General features: G+C 33.2%; 1 protein-coding gene and 1 non-coding gene across 2 annotated transcripts; both read right to left on the reverse strand.

Moving 5' to 3' along the window:
- Positions 1-498: 498 nt before the first annotated feature.
- On the reverse strand, positions 499-570 carry TRNAN-GUU (transfer RNA asparagine (anticodon GUU)). Its single transcript has one exon. It is a non-coding gene; the product is annotated as a tRNA-Asn (tRNA).
- A 13,570-nt stretch (positions 571-14,140) lies between these two features.
- Positions 14,141-14,695, reverse strand: LOC104882020 (uncharacterized). Its single transcript, XM_010663900.1, has one exon. It carries the CDS (start codon positions 14,693-14,695, stop codon positions 14,141-14,143), a length of 555 nt encoding a protein of 184 aa, XP_010662202.1.
- Positions 14,696-27,335: the final 12,640 nt, after the last annotated feature.

The following is a 27,335-nucleotide window of genomic DNA, read 5'->3' on the forward strand; positions in this document are numbered from 1 at the left end:
AATAAAAATAACTTTTAAATAAATGAAAATAGTAATTACTCTTATAGAATTCAAGAATATTGATATAAATAGTAGGTTTTAGCGGACTTATTAAATCTGACAGAGAAAAAAAAAAGCATCACATCATTGAATTTTTTTCTAGACATTTTGATATCAGACGAAAAAAAAAGCATGACAAAAAACCGAAACCCAAATTCAAGGAAATCAAGACGAATGTTTTAAAAGTGATATCACCCTTAACCAATCTCCCATTTAATCCTATTAACTAATTTGAAAAATTCAATAAAATTGCAATAAGCAATGTCATGTTATATTTATTCTTAAACATTTTTTACCTAATGATCAAAGGATTATCTATCATAATTTTGCATAACCCTTGTTTTCATTCCTCAAATGATAAGAAATTATAAAAATATTATGGTCGAATTTTTATGAAAATATTGAACGGTCAAAGCAAACCCTTTTATTCTGAATTCTTAAATTCGGAATGAATCAAACCTCCCTAAGTAGGATTCGAACCTACAACCGGTAAGTTAACAACTGACCGCTCTACCACTGAGCTACTAAGGAACAATTGAAAATTATCAAAACTAATTTATTTATTAAATGTAAGATAAAGTTTGTACTAGAAATAAAGTTAAAATTTAAAGAGTTCTTGACACCTTCCCTATCAACTCCCTAATATCCAATTAAACATTGAAAAAACTATAAATGGGAATATCAACTTCCAAAATTTCCACTGTGAATCTTATATCCACCGGCCTCTTTGCTATATTTTAATCAAAATGTTAGGAAATTCTCAAAATTCTCTCATATATGTTTTTAGATTTAATTCTTTGATACCATTTAAAAATCTTTAATTTCCTCCAATATTTTAAAAACACGTGTAAAATATACTATTTAAAAATCTTTATTCTCCTCCAACATTTTAAAAACACGTGTAAACCATACTATTTAAAAATCTTTATTCTCCTCCAACATTTTAAAAATACGTGTAAACTCCCTATGAAAAACCAAATCCAAATTGTGTTTAGTTTTTCCATGTATAAGATCATGTCATATATAGTCAGTATGAATTAGGATTGCATGAAAAAAGTCACATTATTTTTACATTTAACTCATGGTTATTGGTACTCCCACCATTTTTTACCTTGAAGTTGATTTATTTTGAAAAGGCAAGATTAGTCATGTAAATTAGTCATACTTATAATGTGGGCTCAAATCCAATTAGCATGACTTCTCTCAAGATTTGTTTAAAATATAAACTCATCAAATTTACTAGACGTCTTAGAAAACCTAATTAATAAAATATTTCAAAAAAATAAAAATAAAATTCAAACAGATAAAATAAAAATTGTTGTCGTGGTTGTTGATTAATCCCTATTGTCTCACAAATTCTACATAAATTGTGTAATCATTAATTTCTTTTTAATCAATTTCTTAAATTTTTGTTTAATTTAATTTTGTTTTATTTTCATATTTCCATCTAAAACCTAAAATCAACTATAATGTTTCTTAGTATATTGAATAAAATGAGAAGTAATTAATTTGTACAATTTAAAAAATAAGTTTTTTTTGAAGAAACGATCATTTGCTTTGTCATCATCCTCCCTTCGTACATATAGCATAACAGGATTGTTTTTGCCTCACTTTTTTTGTTCTTAAACTTTTTCTCTTTATTTTCTTTTTCTTACATTTTCCTTTAAAAATCTCCAAATATCAAATATAGCATAAATTATCTTCTTTTCCAATTCTTATATTTCAAAGTTGTTCCGTACCCTTTTTGGTAGTACAAAGAATATATATGATAACTAACAACACTTTTAAATTCAATCATTATAATGCACAAAGTAGAGGTTGAAGTACAACACATGGGCTTGGATTACTTAATCTAACCCAAAATGAGTCCTAATTGATTAATTAGCCACATAAGGTCATCTAATTAATTAATTAGCCCAATCTAAAGACCTTTTTTACTATCCCTTATGCAACTATGCATAATTACCAAAACACCTTTATACACAAAAGTGAACCTAGAATCCATCCAACACTCATAACTCATGTCAACATTGTATATGAGATCAAAATAGAAACCATTTGGACCCATAGGAGTACTGGTTCCCTTAAAATCCATTTCTAAAGTTGATTCAACATCCCACTATAGAGAATCAACTACAGTTCAGTACCCTTTGTAAATAACAATAAGACAAAGTTCGGGTCCATTACCTACTATCCATTGTATGCAAACTCCTCATAAACTGGTGTCATAATCTAACAACGTAGTGCTATCACCTATCAAGATTACCTCTCCAATTCTTCAGTTACAGATCTCACTTATTATGTGATCAATTAATATACTCTAACTCCAAGGAGTATATGTCAAATTTCTATTAAAGGAAATGTTATAACCATAGTCTTCTAAATCACATGTCCTTTGAATAACCCAATAGGATACTGTCTCAATTTATGAGATATCATGGTGCATCTATTGAGAATATCTATTGTCACCAGCCTCCATCAATAATGACCCAATTCATAGGGATATGCGACCATCTTAGGGGTTTTACTTATAAGTCAAAGCTTCTTATTGACTTTGATATAGACTCCATATCCTCTCAAGGTTGAGAGTCTGTACAATATAGTAGCTTTGTGAATCATAAAAAATGATAACCTTACGCCATGATTCATCGTAGGTCCTATCTATCGTGCATCACATACACTAGTGCACTCACTATGAGAAAATCATCCTAATAACTAAGATAAGTTCTCCCTCCAATTAGGAGGTACTGGACTACAATCTCAAATGGATTACCCAAATCTATAAATCAACTATGGACTACTAATCACTTTACAAGGAACCCATAACTTGGATCTTCTGTGCAACTCTTAAGGCACCTAAGTCATGTACAATGCAAGTAATGTGGGTATATATGCTCAAATAACCAATTATAGCATATGAGATAATAAAAATAAACTAAGAAACATAAATAAATAAATTTATAAATGAATCTTTATCTATTACATCATGTCATGATTTCCAAGGACCCGATCCCAACGGTCATGAATGCTTGTTACATCAATTTCAAAAACTATGTGAGGAGAAAGGAATATGTAGGCAATTAACAATTCCAACCACTTTGCAACAAAAATAGTGTAGTGAAAAAAAAAAAAAAGAATCGTACTTTACTAGACATGCATAGATCAATGGTAGTGTAAGCTAACCTTTCAATATATTTTTGAGGGAATGCTCTTCATAAGGTCCTAGTTTACATAGAAGTAAACGTGGCAAAATTCCCCATCATCGTTTTAAAATTAAATGCTAGGTAGATGGTTCAATTGACAAATAAAAGGCTTTTCAACGGTGAAAGGATATACCCAAATACAATGAATAGATTATGACGAGACATTCTCCTTAGTGGTAAGATTTTCCTTTACTCACCTTGTTCTTGCTATAGCCACATATGTAGGCTTGGAGCTCTTCCAAATGAATATGAAGACTTCATTTCTCAATAGAGAACTAGATGAAGAGATCTATATGGATCAACTTATTCATTTTGAGGCCGAGAAATAAGAGTGCATAGTATGTCATCTCAAGCATTCTATTTATATCCTTAGACAGTGATACTTTAGATTTCATAAGACCATTATTTCTATTGGTTTTGAAATGTTGGAAGATGACTATTGTGTGTATGTCAAACAATGAAGAAGAGACTTTCTCATTCTATTTTTATATGTTGATGACATTCTAATAGTTGGAAATGACATGGACATGATCGTTACCGCCCTAGAGTTATCCTCCACTTTTGATATGAAGATCACGGGAAAGTGAATTGTGTGCTTGGAATTAAGATCCTAAGGGATTGTTCAGAAGGTTTCTTGTTTTGTCTCAAGAGACTTACATTAAAAAGGTTTTAGAGTAGTTTATGATACAAAATTACAAACCTATTGAAACCCTAATTGAGAAAGGACACCCTAAGCCTTTATCAATGTCATAATAATCATGGAGAAAAGAAACAAATGACAAGAGTTCCTTATGTTAGCACCATTGGTATTCTTATGTATGTTATGTTGTGTACTCAACCTAACATATGTTTTCTAGTTGGATTGGTCAATCATTACTAGAGTAACTCAAGCCTTATTCATTGGAAAGTAGTTAAAAGGATTTTTTTTTTTTACATCCAGAGGGCCAGAGATTTCATCCTCTACTATCTAGGTGGGGACTTGAGATTAAGAGGATGTTGTGGTACGAATTGGGTTAGTGACAAGATGAGTGCATATCCACTATAGGATATGCTTTCTTACTTAATCGTACCACTATTACTTGGTGCTAATAAAATGATAATCAAATATCAATGTTTCTGGCTTGACCTTGATATTTTGAGTCCTTTGCATATGCTAAAGGTGCCATATTGTCATAGAAGATAATAACAAGATCAAAAGTGCTTGTGACAAGCTCATAAAGGAACCTTCTCAACCAAACACCTCTTAAACTATAATTGAACAAGCAATGTACTCCAACTTTATGTTAAACAATGCTATAACAATGGTAGATGACAAAGTTGGATGTTCATTTATGCTCATCTAACTCATTATCCCATCAACATCACTATAACCAAATGAGTACAAATTAGATCCTTGATTGCAACGTAATTATTTGTTTTTATGATCTACCAAAGTATCTATTTCATTATTTTCTAGTGAACAAGGCTAGGATTTGACTAGAACCCATTATCCAACCTAACTATATAACAAATATTAGGATATGTACACATCATCATATATATCAAGCTACAATTAATGTTAACATATATAGAGAACATGTATCATCTATTCATTTTCTTCTAAAGTCTTAGGAGACATATTGAAGCTTAAGGTCTTCCCTTTCTTAACAAGACTATCAATGGATTTGCAACTTCACATTTAAAACTATTCAAGAATCTTCTTAATGTAAATCTCTTAAGACAAACCAATAAGTCTTCTTAAATGATTCCTTATGATATTAATTCATGGGAATAGTTTGTTTTAGGATAGAGCCCTTAAAAACATGACATGATGTAACAATAAATGAATTTCATTAATATTTATATTATGATTTTGGTTTCACTTTCACAATCGCATTTATGCCTTATTTGTGTCGAGCATTCAGGCCTATATCACTTGTATTGTACATGACTTAGGTGCATTTGGAGTTCCACGTAAGATCCAAACCATGGTTTCTTTGCTAGCTAATGAGTGTTTTCATAGTCAATTCATGGAATTAGATAATCCATTTAAGCAATAATGCACTATTTCCTTATTAGAGGGATGACTTGTCTTTGTCACGAGACAATTTTCCCATGGTAAGTGCTTGTGTGTATGTTTACATATTAAGAAGGACCTACAATAAGTCATGACATTAGCTATCAGGTATTCATGACTTCAACAAACTACTATATTATATGAGCTCTCAACCTTGAGAGGCTATTGAAATAGTTTTGAAATCTTTAGTGGCTTTAACCTATAGATGAGACCCTAAGGTTATCATATATGTTTTATAGATTGGGTCATTGTTGATTAAAGTAGATGGAAACATGTATTCTCAAGATAGGAAGTATGATAACTCATGGGTTTGAGATAATGTGTCTCCTTAGTTAATTGTAAAGATTTGTGATCATAAAATTTGTGGTTGCAGTAAATCCTTAGTGGAATTTGACACATGCTCTTATTGAGCTAAAGTGTGTGAGTTGATAAGATAATAAGAGGACCTGAGACTCAAGGATGGTAGAGGTACTCTTGAGAGGTTGACAACATTCACCTTGTTAAATTATAAGTGCTAGTTCATAGAGAGTTACATGTAGTCATTAGTAGGTCATGAACTTGAGTTTTTTATCTAGATCTAATATCATAAAATATTAAAGTATAGTTGTCTCTCTGTAATGGGATGTTGAGTCAACTTCACAATTAGATTTTGATGGAATTGATACTCTAAGTCCTAATGGTCCTCGCTTGAGATCATATTCCTAAATAGCAAATTTATTGAGGGATATTAGGGTTCTATATCCATATTCATGCATAAGGGAGTCTTAATAAATAAGTAATGTTACATAAGAGCTTATGCATGGTCTTTTTGGATTGAGTTAATTAATTAATTAAAGCCAAATAAGGTTAATTAATAATTAGGTTCTAGGTAGGTTGGATTAAGTAACTAAAGCCTAAGATAAGCTCAAGTTACGTAGCTTATAACCTATATAAACCTCCTTAGGGGTTTAGAGCTTAAGTTTTAGTAGTCTTGCTATTCAATTTTCTACACAGAGTGAGACTTAGCCTCCATCCTTATAGAGAGGATTCCACCATCCTCATATGCCAAGGTCTAAGAGAGGACCATCAAATAGAAGATCTCAAGGTACTCAAGATCTATGTAGAACTCTTCACTCACATGACTTGATCTAGGAACATTAAGATCATAGGTATATTTTTCTAAGCACCTATATCTAAGCTTTAAATTTTGAATGCTTTTGTTGCTTAGATCTAGTATCCCTAGGATAGTTTTGGACAATGTCTTAACTAACGCTACTACTTTATAAAGTATTGTCGGATCTCTCCAAGACTTAACTTTCACACTGTTAAATATTATTCATGCAGTTAATCAGGTATGTCAATATTTCAATAACCCTTACTATGGTTACTTGAAGACTACAAAGTGCATCTTAAGATTCCTTAAGGGAACCCAACACTCTAGTTTACGTTATCTTTCTAATAGTCTAATATCTCTTTGGTTTAGCGATGTCGATTGGGCAGGTTGTCCCACTTTAAGAAGAATCACCATTATTGTATCTTTTGGTGTTCAAAGAAACAGCCAGTAGTTTCTTGCTCTAGCATTGGGGCAAAGTATCACTCTTTGGCCTTCTTTGCAACTGAATTGACTTGGATTACTTATCTCCTACAAGATATTGATGTGTCCCTTTATAAACCACCACAATTATTTTGTGACAATATTAGTGCTATTTACATGTTCGTTAATCTTATGTTTCATGCTCGTTTCAAATATATTGAGCTTGTTTATCATTCTGTGTGAGATAAGGTAAGGCACTTTTGTTGCTCGCTATGTTTCCATACCTTCTCAATTTGTTGATTTTTTTTTTTTTTTACCAAATCTTTAACAAAGGATGTCTTCACCATGTTTTGGACATGGTAGGAGTCCATATTCACTCTCTTCTAGCTTGAGGGGGTATGTTAAAGGAAGAATTAAAGGAGATACATAGAACTGAACACATAAATGGTAGGAGGACAATGTCATCAATATTTCCATAAATATAGAGATATACAAAAAATCAAATATTAACAATATTTGCCTCTCACAATGTTTTATTCTCTTAATTTCATGATGTTTTACTATACATGTTTTTTGTTAAAAATATTGTTTATTTCTTTCCTTATATAGCTCACTAATATTTTTGTATAAAGTTTCAAAAAAAAAAAATAGAAATCACAACTTTCATCATCAAAATACACCAAGTTTTCCCATTTGGATATATTCAATATATAAAAAAAATAATGATAGACATATAATTATTTTTATTTAAAAAATGTTTATAATTCTATTTTTAGATTTTTATTTTTAACCTTTAATTATTATTATGTAATATATAAAAATAATAAAAATAAAAACTCAAAATTATCATAGATTTTTTCATTTTTAACCATAAACTAAATGAAATTTAAAAATTAAATAATCAAAATTAATTTATTTATTAAAGTTTAGATAAATTATATATAGATATATAAACAAGCATTAGGTAGATTACTTTTATGCATTCCATATTTTAGAAGGTCATTTTTAATGGGTTTATCCGTGGCAATAAATTAGGAGCCACGTGGGCCAAAGGCAAAATTGTCATAAAATACCAAAAGTTGGCAACGAACAAAATAGAAGCATAATATTTGTAGCTCGAAATTTTCATCCCAATTTATATTTTGGATCAAAATTATGAGTAATATCTCAAAATTCTTTTCCTTGCATAATATTAATTCTCTCATACTATTTAGAACTCTTTAATTTCCCCCAATATTTAAAAATATGTGCAAAACTCCATATTAAAAACAAAATCGATCCAAAATCAAGTTTAGTTTCTCCATCTACAAGATGAGTTTATATATTTATATATACCAAATATAAATTAGGATTGCATGAAAAAAGTCACATTATATATACCAAATATCATTTTTGCATTTAAGTTGATTTATTTTGAGGCAAGATTACTAATGTACATTTGTCATGGTGATAATGTGGGCTCAAGTCCAATATGCATGGACTTGTCTTAAAATTCATTTAAAATATAAACTCAGATCAACTTTACTAGACATCATGGAAAAGCTAATTATTAATCGAAAATTTTGAAAAATAAAAATAAAAAACAAAACCTTCAAAAGGATAAAATAGAAAGTGTGGAAGTTATCAACTTTAGGTTGTTGTTTAATCCCATGGTGTTGCCTCACATATCCCATATAAATTCACTATTTTAATTCATGGAAAGCAGAAGTTACACTGCAGTAAGTAGCATGGTCTCCTTTTTATTTTTTATTTTGTTACTATTATACCTTTAAATTTTTGTTTTAAAACTTTGGATTTGGCTAAGGTATCCAAATCTTGAACAAGCAAACACCCGTAACTGGTTAGGATTAAAGAATGAGAATGTTTTAAGTAATTTTTAAGAATTTTACCTTTTCTACTCACAATAACAAAGGGATTTTCAAATAAAAAATATAAAAAAATCATTACAAAGAAAATTTTCTCATCTACCAAACGCTATAAAATCATAAAACCATGAGAACACAAAAATAGATCGGGGAGATCTAAGGTCTGTAATTGTGGATTATTGCAACATGGTTCTGGTGACACTGGTCCGAGAAACGATCGAGGATGAATGATGAAGTGGCGGCAGCATTGGCGACTGCCCTTGGTGGCTGAAACGGAGTAGACAGACAGTGGCTTCATGGCAGAGAAAAGGTTGTCTACCATTATTCATTCCTTATACCAACCAAGCATAAGCATAATACAATATAATTCATTGGATAAATTATCCTAAGATACTATATTCTAATGAAAATGAAATCTTAGACCAACAAGATATATTGTTAGTGTATTAGTTGTTGATACATTAGTTGCTTAATTTAAGTTGGAAATTTTGTTCCATTCATCCTAACTTAGAAATTTTTATATAGTTGTGCCTTACAGTCCATTAAAGACCTAAGGTTGTTGCATGATCAACAAAGGATGGCAGAATATAAGACTCCGGATTGTTGTATGATCAACCAAGGATGGCATAGTATAAGAAGGTTCTAAAGGGCAGGTAATTCTAACTTGTGGCATAATGTCGATTTTCAGGTATTTTAATTGAGCATAAGGTTTTATTTTTGGAAAAGAAAATCTAATCAAGCACTCAAACCCGACACTTAAGTGCTCCTTAAGAGTGCTCAAGGGCTTTGCTTGAGTGTTAGCAAGAAACATTCAAGCACCCTTAATTAGCGCTCAAGTGTTCTAGTCAGAATTTCTAAAAGATAAATATTATTTTAAAATTATTTCTATATATTTTAAACCAGTTTTTTTGGAAATTTTGGGATTTTGATCCATTAAGGTTTCATCCCTATAAATATTATGTGTGAAAAATATTTTTCTTTTGATGCAAATATTTGGAAAAGAGTTTTTACCCTTTCCCATATCTCCTTACCCTAAAAGAGTTTGTGATTATTTCTCTTGGGCTTGTTGGAGAGATTTGCATCTTCCTCAAGGTGTTGAAGAGTCCACTGGAAGCAAGCATGGTGTTGTGTCAAGGACATGAAGACTGGTATAGGTATTGGCAGGGTATAAGAATTTGGGATAACATTCTGTTAAAATCAATCAAGATGAATACCCTAATTTCATATATACTGGAATATTTAACAAGGTGAATTCCCTAATTTCATATATACTGGAATATTTAACAAGGTGAATACCCTAATTTCATATATACTGGAATCTCCTGATTAAAAACAATGAGTAGAAAAATAATAGTGGAAGCATACCTGAATCCATTGAAGGAGAAACCTTATAGGAAGAAAACCCTTTGAGATGGTCTTCCAATTCTAGCCACTAGATTCTGTGTCAATTTCTCTCTGAGAGGATTTTCAGAAATTGGAATGTGTAGTCGTAGAATGGGGACCATAACCCTATTTATAAACCGTTAGGGCAGTTTTAATTTTATCACAATTATATTTCTGCCCCTCATAGAAATAATAATTGTCTAATGGTATCTACACAATAATCTCATGACAATTATACCCTTAAGCCAATTAATCAATTATTAATTAGATCACTATATTTAGGCTTAATTAAATGATAGCACACACATTTTAATTATTTACATGTGTGGCCCAAATTATAGATTAATTACAAAAATTAATCTGACAATCTCCCACTGGGCCACATGCATATGTAATCAAATAAATGTGCTTAACCTTATGAGCTCAAAATTTGCTATCATGTCCTTAGGGTATATCCGAACAATCTCGTCCATTAACTATACTGACATAGGATCAAGGTGGCCTTTGTTACATCAATCGTTACTAGACCAATCAATGGTCACATATATCTGCACAGCTAAATGACATAGATCAATCATGAGTGCATAGCATGGAAATTACATGCAATGTGATCTATTCATGCCTATTTCCAACTGGTCCTACTTAACTTTATTGAGATCAAATCTTTAGCATAATTTAACAGAGTGCAATGAAATGAATACTTTATTTCTGCAGAACACAATCCAAATGTATAGATAAAGTCTAAACATAACATAGAGCAATATACAATGAATAATATAAACTCCCACTAAATTTGGATATCCTCAAATGAGACAACACCCATATGAGCAGTGTGCCATGAAAGACCTTGGGTGGTAATCCCTTTGTAAGCGGATCCGCTATCATGGAGTTTGTTCCAATATGCTCTATGGATATCTGTCCACTCTCTACTTTTTCTTTTACAACTAGGAACTTGATATCAATGTATTTTGATTTTGTAGAACTCCTGTTGTTATTGGAATATAAAACTGCTGATTTATTGTCACAAAATATCTTCAGTGGTCTTTCAATACCATCCAGAACACGCAGCCCAGTGACAAAATTTCGTAGCCATATTCCTTGATTGGATGCCTCATAACATGCTACAAACTCTACTTCCATGGTGGATGAAGTTACGAGTGTCTGTTTGGCAGATCTCCATGAAATTGCTCCACCAGCCAACAGATAAATATAGCCTGATGTGGATCTTCTGCTGTCTTGGCATCCAGCAAAGTCGGAGTCGGAATACCCAATGAACTCTAACTGATCCAATCTCCTATATGTAAGCATGTACTCTTTTGTTCTCTGTAAATATCTCATAACCCTCTTGGCTGCTCTCCAATGATCCATTCCAGGGTTACTTAGATATCTGCCTAACATGCCAACAATGTACGCAATATCCGGACGTGTACATACCTGAGCATACATTAGACTCCCCACAGCCGAAGCGTAAGGAATCTTCTGCATTTCTTGACTTTCTAAACTATTTTTAGGGCATTGATTAAGACTGAATTTGTCTCCTTTAGCGACAGGGGTATCACCTGGTTTGCTATTTTGCATGCCATACCTTTGGAGGACTTTATCAATATAGGTCCTTTGTGACAATCCTAAAATACCCCTAGAACGATCTTGGTGTATCTGGATTCCTAAGACAAAGGAGGCATCACCAAGATCTTTCATCTCAAAATGTTTTGATAAAAATCTCTTGGTGTTGTGCAATATGCTAATATCATTTGTGGCTAGCAATATGTCATCGACATATAAAACCAGGAAAATATACTTACTCCCACTGAATTTGTGATACACACATTCATCCATAAGATTTGCCTCAAAACCATATGAGACAATAATTTGATGAAACTTGAAGTACCACTGACGAGAAGCTTGCTTGAGCCCATAAATGGATTTAGTTAATTTACAAACCATATTCTTTGAGTCTTCGGACACAAAATTTTCTGGTTGTACCATATAAATTGTTTCATCAATGTCACCATTGAGAAACGTTGTTTTAACATCCATTTGATGTAACTCAAGATCATAATGTGCAACTAGTGCCATGATTATCCTGAAAGAGTCCTTTGTAGAAACTGGAGAGAAGGTCTCTTTGAAGTCAATTCCTTCTTTTTGAGTAAAGCCTTTAGCTACAAGATGTGCTTTATATCTTTCTACATTACCATTTGAATCCCGCTTGGTTTTAAATATCCATTTACAACCAATGGGCTTCTTACCAACTGGTAATGGGACAAGTTCCCAAACTTTATTGTCTTGCATAGATTTGTACTCTTCATTCATGGCTTCAATCCATTTCTGAGAGTTGGAACTTTTCATGGCTTGCTGGAAGTTGATTGGATCATCTTCCATCATTCCACTTTCTACCTCACGTTCCTGGAGATATATGATATAATCGTCCGAAATTGCATTTCTCCTCTCTCTAGTGGATCTCCTTAATGGCATATTTTCTTGAGGTTGTTGAGTTTGTTCTTCAGGAGCAATGTCCTCATTTGCAATTAAGGGTTGAACAATATTGTCTGTTGGTTGAGGATCCAAATTTACTTCTTGATCAATGATAGGTAGTGAAACCTGTACATTATCAAAAGCAATAGTAGATCCCTCTTCCTCCTCAAAGAGAATATTCCTAGCCTGATTTCTCCCCCCAAACTCAACATCCTCAAAAAATGTTGTAGTTCCCATCTCAAAAATTGACCTAATAGCAGGATCATAAAATTTAAAACCCCTTGATCGCTCTGCATAGCCAATAAAGTAGCTGTTAACTGTTTTAGAGTCCAATTTCTTTTCATGAGGCTTATAAGGTCTCGCTTCAGCTGGACATCCCCAAATATGAAAATGCTTTAAACTGGGCTTTCGACCCGTCCAAAGCTCATAAGGCGTTTTAGCAGTCGCTTTAGTTGGCACCCGATTCAGGATATAAGCTGCCGTTTTGAGTGCTTCACCCCAGAGTTTTTCAGGTAAAGTAGAATGACTAATCATACTCCTTACCATGTCCTTAAGAGTTCGGTTTCGTCTTTCTGCTACACCATTCATGCTAGGTGATCCTGGCATGGTGTATTGAGGGACGATCCCACATTCCTCTAGGTATTTAGCAAATGGTCCTGGACGTTGTTCACCTGATCTGTCATATCTACCATAGTATTCACCACCACGGTTAGATCTGACACTCTTTATTCTTTTGTTGAGTTGTAACTCAACTTCTGCTTTAAATGTTTTGAACACGTCCAATGATTGTGATTTCTCATGTATAAGAAATAGGTAGCCATATCTTGAATAGTCGTCTATGAATGTTATAAAGTACTATTGACGATTCCAAGATGCCGTAGGGTATGGTCCACAGATATCTGTATGAATTAATTCTAAGACGTCTGTAGCTCTATTGGCACCTAATTTCTTTGTTTGGGTCTGTTTTCCTTTAATACACTCAACACAAATATCAAAATCTGAAAAGTCAAGTGAATCCAAAATCCCATTGGACACAAGTCGCTCAACTCTAGATTTAGAGATATGACCTAGGCGTTTGTGCCACAATGAGGCCGAATTATCTTTATTCAATTTACGTTTTGTACCTCGTGATTCCACATGCAAGGTTTCATTATAGGACGGAACAGTTTCCAACAAATATAGATTATCATAAACATTAAGTAAACCGGTTCCTACAGTATTTGAATTAATAGATAATGTAAATCTATTGTTTCCAAATGAACAACAATAACCTGATTTGTCCAAAACAGAAACTGAAATTAAATTCCGTCTGAAAGACGGTACAACAAAAGTATCTATTAAATCCAAAAAATAACCAGATTTCAATAATAATCTAAAGTGCCCTATTGCCTCTACTTCTACTGACTGACCGTCTCCGACATAGATGCATCTTTCAGCATCATTTGGTTTTCGGTAACTCAGGCAACCCTTTCTTAACACGCCAAGCAGCATACTTGGTACATTCCTTCTTAGTATGTCCAGGCTTATTATAGAAGAAACATGTTACCTCAACTTTCTGTTTCTTTTGTTCTGGACCATTAGAAGCAGCAACCTTATTATCCTTATTCTTTCATTTGCCCTTATCCTTGGAAGTGCTAGCCAGATGAGCACTTTCGGTCTTGTCTTGCTTCAATCTCTCTTCCTCTTGCACACAGAATGAAATGAGCTCATTAAGAGTCCATTTATCCTTTTGACAGTTATAACTGAACTTGAATTGATTAAATTGTGCAGGAAGAGAGATGAGAACCAAATGCATGAGTAAATCATCAGATAACTCGAGTTTCAAAGCCTTAAGTTTTGAAGCAAGATGAGACATCTCCATGATGTACTCCCGAACATTACCCTTGCCTTTATACTTCATTGAAATCAAGCTTGCTAAAAGCATGCTCGTTTCAGCCTTATCGTTTTTGGCAAAACGTTTCTGAATTTCCGCAAGGAAGTCACTGGCATTAGTAACCTCATCAGTTACCGCACCCCTAAAAGCTTCTGGAATGCCACGCTTCATGATCATAAGACTTAGCCTATTTGAACGTTCCCACTTACCCCAATAAACCTCATCCTCTTGAGTACTTTCCTCATTGAGTTCATCGGGTTTGGGCATTCTCAAGGCTAAGTCTATATCCATGCAGCCTAAGAGAATCATCATATTCTCTTTCCAGTCCTTAAAATTAGTCCCATTTAACATAGGGACATTATTGATGTTGGCAGATATAGAAGTAGTTGATATAAAAGCTGAATCGAGAACAAAATAAAATGAATCAAATAAACCATCATGCTCACATAAAATAAGCAATTAAACACATAATCTTTAAATTTAAAAGCAAATTATGACATTTCAAGATACCTAGCACAACATTAATATCAAGTCTTTGGACAGTAATATTAACTGTAAGTGGTACTCTTGTTGTAGTGATCAAACATTGATGATAAGTTATGTCAAATAATAAATCTATCCTTGGATTGATTTATTATTCACATTAAGTTACCTTTATAATCATCACATATTTATCACCACAGGTATGTATGCAATTTGACCAAATATTAACTTTCCTTTGGGCCAGTCAATACCCGCATGAATCACATACACACAAATATCTAACACCCCGAACAGACTAATCTACACGAAAGATGTCACTTTGGTGATTTTTCGCTTTAATTAGCCTATTTAAAATGCTAGATCAATAACTTAAATATTAATATCATAAAATGCTATTAAATAATAATAATAATAATAATAATAATAATAATAATAATAATAATAATAATAGTAATAAAAAAAAATTATCAACTCAATATTTCATAAATCTTAATCCATTGACATATATATATATATATATTAAAATAATAACTCAAAAAATTAATCAAGGAGTAGGCTCTGATACCACTTGTTAAAATCAATCAAGATGAATACCCTAATTTCATATATACTGGAATATTTAACAAGGTGAATACCCTAATTTCATATATACTGGAATCTCCTGATTAAAAACAATGAGTAGAACAATGGAGAAACCTTATAGGAAGAAAACCCTTTGAGATGGTCTTCCAATTCTAGCCACTAGATTCTGTGTCAATTTCTCTCTGAGAGGATTTTCAGAAATTAGAATGCGTAGTCGTAGAATGGGGATCATAACCCTATTTATAAACCGCTAGGGCAGTTTTAATTTTATCACAATTATATTTCTGCCCCTCATAGAAATACTAATTGTCTAATGGTATCTACACAATTATCTCATGACAATTATACCTTTAAGCCAATTAATCAATTATTAATTAGATCACTATATTTAGGCTTAATTAAATGATAGCACACACATTTTTATTATTTACATGTGTGGCCCAAATTATAGATTAATTACAAAAATTAATCTAACACATTCATCAAGTAAATCTATATACTTTTCATTCAATAGTGGATTTGTGCATTACGATCTCTAGACCCCATGGTTTTTATATCCACAAAGTCTCTAGGAGACTTTATAGGTAGTTTTCCATGTAAATCATTGTCTTTTATATAATTGAATTTCTTTAATCCATCTTAATTCTTAAAGAGAAATTTAAAAATAAAAATTTAGGCAAAAAAGAAAAGAACTACCAATTCATTCCCTTGTTACAAAACTTCCTTGATCCATGGTCTTCCCGAGTGCATGTAAAGGGTACCATAACATGACATATACCACAAGCTATATTTTTCCTATTACTTTTACAAAACTTCCCTCATACATAGTCTTCCCAAGTGCAGGTATTAAGGTTCAATGAACTCATCATATTAGAAGTTGGTTCTATCATCTTTCTTTAAAGACTATAAGAAAAAACAGGGTGGAATTAATTTTATTCTCTAAATTTTTTGTTCCATCATTGATGAAATTGTTCACCTGCATTGATCAAGACTTGTAGACTTCTCTCTTTCAACTAATACATCTTCAATGATGCAATTAATTATTTAATGGTAAATTGTAAAATAATTTCCAAATAATAGTAGCTATGAGAGAGATTTCATACATTTATAATAACAAATATTGAGATGCAATATAATTTTTATTTTAAATAAGTATAAAATATTGAAGTATAATATAGTATTTATTCCATTTTTTATGTCTTATACAAACCAAGCATAAATATAATATTATATATCTCATTAGATATAATGTCCTAGGATATTTTATCCCAATGAAAATAAAATCCTAGACTTATATGATATACATATCAAACTCGAATTATTAACAAACATGGCCTTTAAAAATATAAAGATAAATTTCATTGTAAAGGGTACTACAATGTGACCTATGCTACAATTAAGTTGGATTTGAAGCTTGCCATTTAATAAGTGGCAAAAAAGTTTTGAGATTCAATGAATTCATCATATTGTGAGTTCATTTTTTGTTCTTTCTTTCAAGACTACAAGAAAAATCAACAATGGAGATTTTTTTGTTTTATAATTTGTTTCATTCTACCATTGGTGAAATTCTTTACCCTCGTAGACTAAGACTTTTAATATTCTCTCTTTCCACTAATACATTTTCACCATTGTTTACTTTGACATATGACAACTCATTCCATAATTTAATGATGACTTGTAGACTTCCTCTTTCCACTAATACATCTTTACCATTGTTTACTTTGATGTATAACAATTCATCCCATAATTTAATGATCTTGCCTACCACATTAAAATTCATGATCTTTTACTTTCAAACTCCACATTTTAAAGTGGCTTTAGTATAGATGGGACATGAGTGCAATGGACAAAAAATTCCACAAGCACAAAGTCCTCATGGGAAGAAGAATTCCACATGGTGTGACCTTTTGATTAAAAAAAAATCCATTGAATCTATTTGGAATATTTTTTTAAACTGTTCTCAAAACATAATTTAAGAATTATTAAAAATAACCATGCATACAATGTAAAAAATTCTAAAATGTTCTTCATCTTGTCAAGTGCTACTCAAAACACTTCACAAAAAAGAACTGGGATGAAGATTAATAAGTATAATAAATGCCTTTTAATAATTGTGAAGGTTAAATGGATGTTTAAAAAGTTTAATATCAAGAATATTGGTGGCATCCACAAATTCCTATTCGTATTTATAACATAGTTGCCTTTTTAGAATAAAAAATTTCAATATGACTTTGTTATTATTTAATTAACAAAAAAAAAAGTCATTGTGTATTTAATACTTAAATAATGTCTAGTCTAACTAGAAAATATAACATTATAGGTGATTTTCCTTGTAGAATACCATAATTTTTATTTCCTTAAAGTTGTTTAAAAAATTTTATTTTCCTGTAGAAAAATATGTAAGCTCACCAATGGACTTATCTTGTGTCTTAAAAATTACTCTAAAAAATTTTAAACATCAATTTAAAAAAAAAAATCCTTAATTTTAAATATTTTTAAAATTTGGTGGATATAACAAGTAAAACGATTATCAAAATACTCCCACAACTATAAGAGAGTCATTCTCATCATGACACATTCAATGTGAAATAACCCTTCCCATAATTATGGTGGCTATGAAATTTCTGCCACATGATTCACATGGAAGTTTAACTGTTGTGTAATGGATGTCCCAACACCCATACAATAATTCTTTAATGGATAGTCGGGCACAGTTGATGCCCCAAAATAGACATCCCATAGGCTAATTCCATAATGATCATCTTATACATTAACATTATAAGATATGACTTCTACATTAGTTGCTTAATGGTGGATCATTTTGTTAGCCCAAGGGTTCTCCTAATCAGGTTTTGATGATAACAAATCATGGTTAAGTGACTAATTGGTTTGAATGGTAAAGAATCTCAGGTATAAACTCAGAAATTCATCAAATGACCAAATGGATACAAGATCGAGACTTTTGATCATAGGAAACGAATGTAAGATGAATGCATGAGTGCACTTAGGTTTTTCATACATTTTCATACATCTTTGAAAACTCGGTTTATTCTTTAAAATTTTGATTTCATTAAAACCCAAGTTTTATCAAATGTACCTTAGGCAAAACTTTTCAAAATTGGCATATTAATTTACTTAAAGACCTTGTCTAAGTGTTAGAAAAGAAAGGAATTGAAAAATATAGATTTTCGGGGCCAAAAGGTTGAACCGGTTGAGGCTCTGGCCAACCGGCTCAACCAGTTGGGGAACAGGTCGACCGGTTGCCCTTGCCCGATCGAGGTCTGGTCAAGGAGTGCCAAAAACACTCTCTCTCATCCAGTAGCTTTATCTTCCCGGTTGAGGTTTCCTCTTTCCCGTTCGATGTCCGATCGAGGTCCGATCGAGGTTCGGTTGAGGCAACGATAACCTGCCAAAGCATTAAATGCTTCAACAGCTAGTGAACCGGTCGACCCCCAACTTGACCGGTCGATGCTGCCTTTTGCTTTTCTTAGCTCCCGAGCTTAGAAACTTATAAATTGAGAGCTCCACTTCATTTATGATATAGAGAACACTTGCAATCAATTTTCTACCTACTTGTTTTTGCCTTAAAAGCTCTCATTTCTTTCTTAGTGCGTTAAATCATCACTTGCATATCTTTTAGTGCACTCTTGTGAGTCATCCTAGCTTTGTTTTATATTTCAACTATCTTTGAGCTAGGTTGAGGGATTCTTTCTTGTAAAACTTGAGTGTTAAAGCCTTCAAGAGGTTTGAATCTTGAAAAGATTGTGTAAGAGCCCATTAGAGCCGGAATCCAAGTGTAAAGGATTGGAAGCTTGGTTGAAGCTTCAAGCTAATGGAACCCTCACTTAGTTAGGAGATTAAGGAGAGTAGACGTAAGTAAGAAAGTTTCAAACCACTATAAAATCCGAGTTTAAATTCTCTAACTCTATCTCTTTATTTTTTATTATATTGTACTTGAATTTGTTGTGTTGAAAATGTTTTTGAAAAACCCAATTCACCCCACTCTTGGGTGTTTTTCTCATTTAAGCATAGCCTTTATTTTCTCAATTGGTATCAGAGCAAGGCCTTTTGTTTAAGACTTAATCGTCTAAGAGGAAATGGCTATTCCATTAAACTCATCTTAAACTGAAAATTTTACAAAACATAAAGCTCCATTTTTTATGGGAACCGACTATCCCTATTGGAAAACTAGAATGACTTGGTATTTACAATCAACCGATTTAGACGTACGAGACGTCATTGAAGATGACCCAACTTTTCCTAGAAAACTAGTTGATGGAGTCTTGGTTCCAAAACCCAAGCAAGAATGGAATGAGCTTGATAGAAGAAATTTTCAATTAAATGCTAAGGTTGTTTTTACTTTGCAGTGTGCTATGGATAGAAATGAATATAATAGAATATGTCAATGTAAATCGGCTAAAGAAATTTGGAGATTGCTTGAAATAACTCATGAAGGAACAAATCAAGTGAAAGAGTAAAAAATAATATACTAGTTCATAACTATGAATTTTTTGTGATGAAAGAAAATGAGACTATTGTTGAGATGATTACTAGGTTCACCGACATTGTCAATGGTCTTGAAGCATTGGGAAATACCTACAAGGAATCCGAAAAGGTGATGAAGATATTAAGGTTACTCCCATCAAAGTGGCATACAAAGGTCACCGCAATTCAAGAAGCAAAAGACTTGACCAAGTTACCTATGAAGGAGCTCATAGGGTCATTAATGACATGTCAGATCAATTTGGCAAAGAAACTACAAGAGGGTGAAGACAAAAAGAAGAAGAACATAGCTCTCAAAGCTACAACTAAGGAAGAAGAAGATGTTGAAGAAGAAAAACCAAGTGAAGAAGATGATGATTTATCCCTCATCACAAGAAAGCTCAACAAATACATGAGGGGTGAAAGGTTTAGAGGAAGAAAGTTCACCTCCAGAAGAGACCTTTCTAAAAAGGAATCTTCATCTCATGGTGACAAGGACAAATAGGAAGAGAAAAGATATTTGGTGTGTTTCAAATGCAAAAAACTGGGACATATTAAATATGATTGTCCTCTCTACAAAAGTGAAGCCAAGAGAAGAATGAAGAGGGCAATGATGGCCACTTGGAGTGAAAATGAAGAATCCTCCGAAGAAGAAAATGAGAAAGAAGTGGCAAACATGTGCTTCATGGCAATAGATGAACTTGATGAGGTAAACTCTAATAGTGATGAAGATATGCATAATGTTTTTAAAGAATTATATGAGGATTTTGAAAAACTTAGTTTGAAAAATAGTTCTCTCAAAAGGAAAATTCAAGAACTTGAAGAAGTGAAATAAAATTTTTCAATTGTTGAAATTTCTAAAACCCATATTGAAAAAGAAAATGAGACTTTGAGAAATGAAAATGAGATTTTGAAAAAGAAAAATGAATGGTTGACCTCCTTGATTACTACTCAAAAAGTGTTATTTTGTAGCTTGTAATTAACTCTTTTAAACATTTTTGAGTAGTATTTATTACCTTTTAACTCAATTAGCATATTAAGGACCTTTGCAATCGTTTCTAATCAAATTGTGTTAAGTTTTGGTGCTTTTGATAGTATTTTGATCACCAAAGCAATCCAAGATTGAGGAAAGTTCTATAGAATCCATGGCAAAGAAATTGGAAGCTCATGTACATGAAGAACCTAAGCTTTGAAGCTTTATAGTCCTTTGCCATAAGCAAATCATGAATGCAAGGAGGGAAAGCAAAGAGAGAAATCTAACATGAAGAATTCAATAGGACAGCAATTGTTGGACACTTTTGGAGCACTTCTTGGAGTCCATTTCATGCATACTATATGTTTTTTTGAAGCTCGAGAAGTTAGAAATCCAACGCTTCAAACAGTGCACGAATTGGAGTTGAAATGAAGAAGTTATAGCAATTGAAAGTCAATCACACCAAGCTGAAGGCCAATTTCGCAGCTGCGAAATTAGCCTTTGGCTGCGAAATGGAGGCCTTCAGCTTGCAAAATTTTGCAGCCCATCTTACATGCCTGCGAAATCCTCCTGAGTGCTTCCAGATATTTGCGACCGAAACTTTTAGATTTTTTTCTTCAGATATTTGTTGTTTAAATCCCCATTTTCTCCTTGTAATCCACCAATCATATAATTCCTTAGTTAATAAGTAAGAACAAAAGGGTGAATAACCTCTTATATATAGTTTGTAATTTTCTTTACACAGATCATCTCGAGAGCTTGTTCTCAGAGACAACTTTTGTATAGTTTTGAAGGAAGTAATATACAGAGCTTTGTTCTGCCTTACCTACTCGGTTTGATTGTATTTTTCTTACTATCCAAACAAGCTTTGAGGATGTTTCATCAGAGAATGAGTGGCTAGACTTTTTGTCTCTTGGAGCTAAGGTAGCTGGGTAAGGTGCCGAATGCAAGAATTGGAAGTTTTGTTGTTTCAATTATTAATGAAGAGAAAGTGTGACCCATTATTGGTTTCTATGTTTTTAGTTAACTTAAAACGCCTTTAAATCACCTGGACCAACACTTGGTAGGGCAAGTGATCTCCGTCCATTGAGATGCACTAATTTACCTCTTACGAGCTTTTGGGAGGTGATTTAAAGGTAGGATTCTCTAGAATTGCCAACACTTAGTAAGCTTTTGGACTCTAAGGAGACATCCATTAGTTATCTCTTGCGAGCTTGAGAAGGGAAATCCAAGGTTAATGATCACCTTGAATGGTAAATGCTAGGTGAGAGGCACAAGCCATTGCAAGATGCATCAGTGAGAGGGATTTAGTGTTTGAACCCATTAAGGGGAAGCATCTGTACCACACCGGTTAGAGAAATAACTATATGTTAATTCTCTAATGTGAGGAAAAGATTCAAGTGACCAGAACTCTATTTTTGTATAAGGAACCTAACCCCAGTGATCCTAAAACTCTAAGAAATACTTTTCTTTATAAGTAATTTCCGTTTTTTCATTTTTGGTTAGCTTAAAACCAATCTTTTTTCAACCAAAGATTATGTTTTCTTTTAAAGCTAACCTTGAAATGAAAAAGCATCAATTCAACTTTGAATTAATGTCAATAGTAAGTTGAAAACCCTTCCCAATGAACGATCCTAGAGCCACTATGCTATGCTAGCTGAGGCTATCCTAGTACATGGTGATATAGGTTATAAATTTTGTTGATTACTCCTGTCTGAGGGCCAAAATCAAGGTACACCAACTAGGCACAAAATCACTCCTCTCTTTCAATTTTCTCTTGTGGACAAAAATATTTTGAAATGATTTTAGCTAGTCAAAAATGTGTTTTTGAAAAACAAGAGCTAGGATTCAAATCTTCAAAAAATCAAAAGTATTTTAAAAACTACTTTGTAAAAGAATCCTCAAGTGCAAGTCCTTCTACCACTTGTAACTTTTGTGCAAGAGGAGGGCACATTAGTAGTACATGTCCCTTAAGAAATGGTTCTCAAAAGAAATTAAATGCAAAAGCTAAAAAGGTTTGGATTGAAAAATCTAAGGTCACTAATCCTCAAGGACACAAAAAGATATGGGTACCTAAATCAACTTGAATTTTATTTTGTAGGGTTCAAAGAAGGATAAGTGGTTCTTGTTAGATGTGATAATGTTTATGCTATAAATATTTCAAAATATGATGGCCATGATAAATGCTTTTCAAGCATGCATGATCAAAGTTGGTTGTGGCATAGGAGGTTGGGACCTGCTAACATGGACCTCATTTCCCAACTCAACAAAGATGAACTTGTTAGAGGCCTTCCCAAAATAAATTTTCAAAAAGACAAATTTTGTGAAGCTTGTCAAATAGGAAGGCAAATCAAAAACTCTTTCAAAAAAAAATAAAAATTAATTTCAACAATTAGGGCTCTTGAGTTGTTGCATATGGATTTATTTAGTCTCTTTAGAACACCAAGCCTTGGAGGAAAATCTTATGCATATGTTATTGTGGATGACTTCTCTAGATACACTTGAGTCTTATTTTTAAGTCAAGAATGAAGCCTTTTATGAGTTTTCAAAGTTTTGCAATAAGGTTCAAAATGAAAAAGGTTTTACAATTACTTGTATAAGAAGTTATCATGGGAAAGAATTTGAAAATATTGATTTTGAAGACTATTGCAATGAGCATGGTATTAACCACAATTTTTCGACTCCTAGAACTCCTCAACAAAATGGGGTAGTTGAAAGGAAAAATAGAACTCTTCAAGAAATGGCTAGAACCATGCTAATGAAAACAATTTGCCAAAATATTTTTAGGCCAAAGCGATCAACACTTCTTGTTATGTTTTAAATAGAATATTATTGAGGCTCATTCTTAAGAAAACTCCCTATGAGCTTTGGAAAAATAAGAAACCCAACATTAGCTATTTCAAAGTCTTTGGGTGCAAATGTTTTATATTAAACACCAAAGACAATCTTGGAAAATTTGATGCAAAATCGGATGTTGGAATTTTCCTTGGTTACTCAACTTCAAGTAAAGCCTTTAGAGTTTTCAACAAAAGAACCACGGTTATAGAGGAGCCCATCCATGTTATTTTTTATGAATCTAACCATTCTCTCCAAGAAAGAGAAAGTTTTGATGATGATTTAGGTTTCGAGACATCCATGGGAAAATTGCAAATTGAAGATAAAAGGCAACAAGAAGAAATTGGGAGGATCCCAAGAAAGAAGAATCACCATTGGCACTACCCCCTCCTCAACAAGTGCAAGGTGAATCAAGCCAAGACCTTCCTAAAGATTGGAAATTTTTCATCAACCAACCACCCACAAGATCAAATTATAGGTAATCCATCTAGTGGGGTAAGAACTAGATCATCTCTTAGAAATATTTGCAACAATCTTGCTTTTATCTCTCAAATTGAGCTTAAAAATATAAATGATGCTTTAGTTGATGAAAATTGGATGATTGCTATGTAAGAAGAGTTAAATCAATTTGAAAGAAGTGAAGTATGGGAATTAGTGTCAAGACCTTCAAATCAAAGTGTTATTGGAACTAGATGGGTCTTTATAAATAAAATGGATGAAAATGACATAATTGTTAGAAATAAAGCAAGATTAGTAGCCCAAGGTTTTAATCAAGAAGAAGGGATAAATTATGAAGAAACCTTTGCCCCCATAGCTAGGTTGGAAGCCATTAGGATGCTATTTGCCTTTGCATGTTTTAAATACTTTATTTTATATCAAATGGATGTGAAAAGTGCTTTCTTAAATGGCTTTATAAATGAAGAAGTATATGTTGAACAACCACCCGATTTTCAAAGCTTTAACTTTCCTAACCATGTTTTTAAACTTAAAAAGGCACTTTATGGTTTGAAACAAGCACCTAGAGCATGGTATGAAAGATTGAGTAAATTTCTTTTGAAAAAGGGTTTTAAAATGGGAAAAATTGACACAACTCTTTTCATAAAGACCAAAGAAAATGACATGCTCTTAGTTCAAATATATGTTGATGATATTATTTTTGGAGCTACTAATGTCTCTCTTTGTGAAGAATTTTCTAAGTGCATGCATAGTGAGTTTAAAATGAGCATGATGGGAGAACTCAACTTCTTCCTTGGACTTCAAATCAAGCAACTAAAGGAAGGAACCTTCATCAATCAAGCAAAATATATAAGAGATCTTCTCAAAAGGTTCAACATGGAAGAAGCCAAAACAATGAAGAGTCCAATGAGCTCATCCATCAAGCTTGATAAGGATGAGAAAGGTAAATCCATCGACTCAACTATGTATAGAGGCATGATAGGTTCTTTGCTATATTTGACCGCTAGTAGACCCAACATCATGTATGGTGTATGCTTGTGTGCTAGATTCCAATCTTGTCCTAAAGAATCTCACTTAAGTGCCGTAAAAAGAATTCTTAGATATTTGAAAGGGACAATGGACATAGGCTTATTGTCACGGACTTAGTCGTTCACTAAGCTTGTGCGACACTTAGGCAAGTCAAGACACTTGATCTTGCAAAGTCAACCTTGCTCCCAATGCTTAGCTTGCGAAGCTAAGATGCTCACGACTCGAAAGCTTAAGAAGCTTAGTAGGCAACTCTTAGAGAATGGAAGCTCTTATTACTCAAGAAAGCCTTTACAAGTGCTTTGAAGACTCACTAGCTTGGTGCCTTGGCCAAATGAGGCTCTCACCTATTTATAGGCACCAATGGAACTCTCTGGAACCTTGGAGGGTTCCTTACAATTCAAGTATATTCTAGAATGTCCTACATCATTCTATGTACAAGCCTATATACAAGAATATACAAGAGACCTCTGGAATTCTCTAGAAGGTTGTGGACTCCTCTTATGTCTTCCACCATAGTGTAGAGTTGTGTGGATTTCTCCAGGCATCTCTAGAACCTTCCACACTCTTCCCACTCTAAGAGTCTCCAGAAGCTTCCTGGCTCTATATAAGCCCATGAAGAGGCTCATTTGAATCATCATGTGACATTATGGTATCCTAAGAGTGATAACTTTGAATTAATTGGATTCTCGGATGACGATTTTGCTGGTTGTAAGGTTGAAAGAAAAAGCACTAGTGGTACTTATCATTTCCTAGGACACTCACTTGTTTCATGGCATAGTAAGAAGCAAAATTCGGTAGCTTGTCAATGGTGGAAGCCGAATACATAGGAGTCGATTTATGTTGTGCACAAATTCTTTGGATGAAACAAACACTTAGTGATTTTAATTTGTCTTTTGAACATCTTCCTATTAAATGTGATAACACTAGTGCCATAAATATTTGAAAAAATCCCGTGCAACACTTTAGGACTAAGCATATAGAGATTAGACATCATTTTCTTAGAGACCATGCACAAAAGGGTGACATTACACTTGATTTTGTAAGCACAAAAGATCAATTTGTCGATATATTTACAAAACCTCTAAGTGAATAACAATTTGTTGATATTAGAAGACAACTAGGGGTGATTTCTTTATGATCTAATGATTGCTTAATGAATTCTTGATGAATATACCATCTGATTGCATGAATTTCATATCATATGCATCATGTAGACATATACTTAGTTAAACAGTCAATTTTTGACCAAAAATCCAAATTCCCTTGGCATTGGGCATCAAAATTTGGGAATTTCAATTGAAAAGGGCAAGAGGAGAATCATGAGACGAGAAAACGCATAAAATGAGAAAAGTCAAATCGCGTTGATTGGATCACGACTAGTTGACTGGTTCGTCAGGCTATCGTTTTAAATACCCCTCCCGCACCTCATTTTCTCTCTCGTTTCCTCTAGTTCTTCAAGTGTTCTGCCGTTTCAGTTGCCTAGAAGAGATTTTTGACGCCATTGCAGCAATTTGAGGGGTTCGGATTGATTTTTGGGACCTAGGGCTTCGGTTTTAGGACGGTTTCCCCTTCTTCAGCTTGCTTCACAGTCGGTTTCAACTCTTTTTCTGCGCACCTAAGGTTTCGAGTGTGTGCTTCTCTCTCCATCAGCCTCATCTCCTTCATCTTTTTATTTTCTGATGGCTCCTAGGAGAGAGACGGGTTCCTCTAGGGTACAGGGCAAGCACCCTGCTGAGCCGTCTCAGCCTACTCAAATGGAGGCTCGCCAAAAGGCAAGGTTTGACACAGCCCTCTTCAGCACTGTGGAGGATTATCAGAGGTACAAGCAGAAGTTCACTCAAAGGAAGGTGGTTCCAGGGAGAAATATTAATTTCTCCCAACTACAACATTTCGGGTTTGAGAGACTTTTCAGACGGATGGGGTGGCTGCCTGTAGTGACTATTTTAGAGCTGATTTTTTAGACATTAGTGATGGCATTCTATTTGCGAGTGACATATGGACTTGGTGGACCGATTATTTCCACTGTTAGAGGTGTTGAGATCCAGCTAGACTCAAAGAGCATCTGCCGCATTTTCGACATTACTCCAATTG

This window comes from Vitis vinifera, chromosome 16 (genome assembly GCF_030704535.1).
Source record: "Vitis vinifera cultivar Pinot Noir 40024 chromosome 16, ASM3070453v1".
In the NCBI taxonomy this organism is placed as follows: Eukaryota; Viridiplantae; Streptophyta; class Magnoliopsida; order Vitales; family Vitaceae; genus Vitis; species Vitis vinifera.

Excerpts from the sequence above, each read along its gene's own strand:
- LOC104882020 (XM_010663900.1), bottom strand. The coding sequence starts at position 14,695 with ATGGATATAGACTTAGCCTTGAGAATGCCCAAACCCGATGAACTCAAT.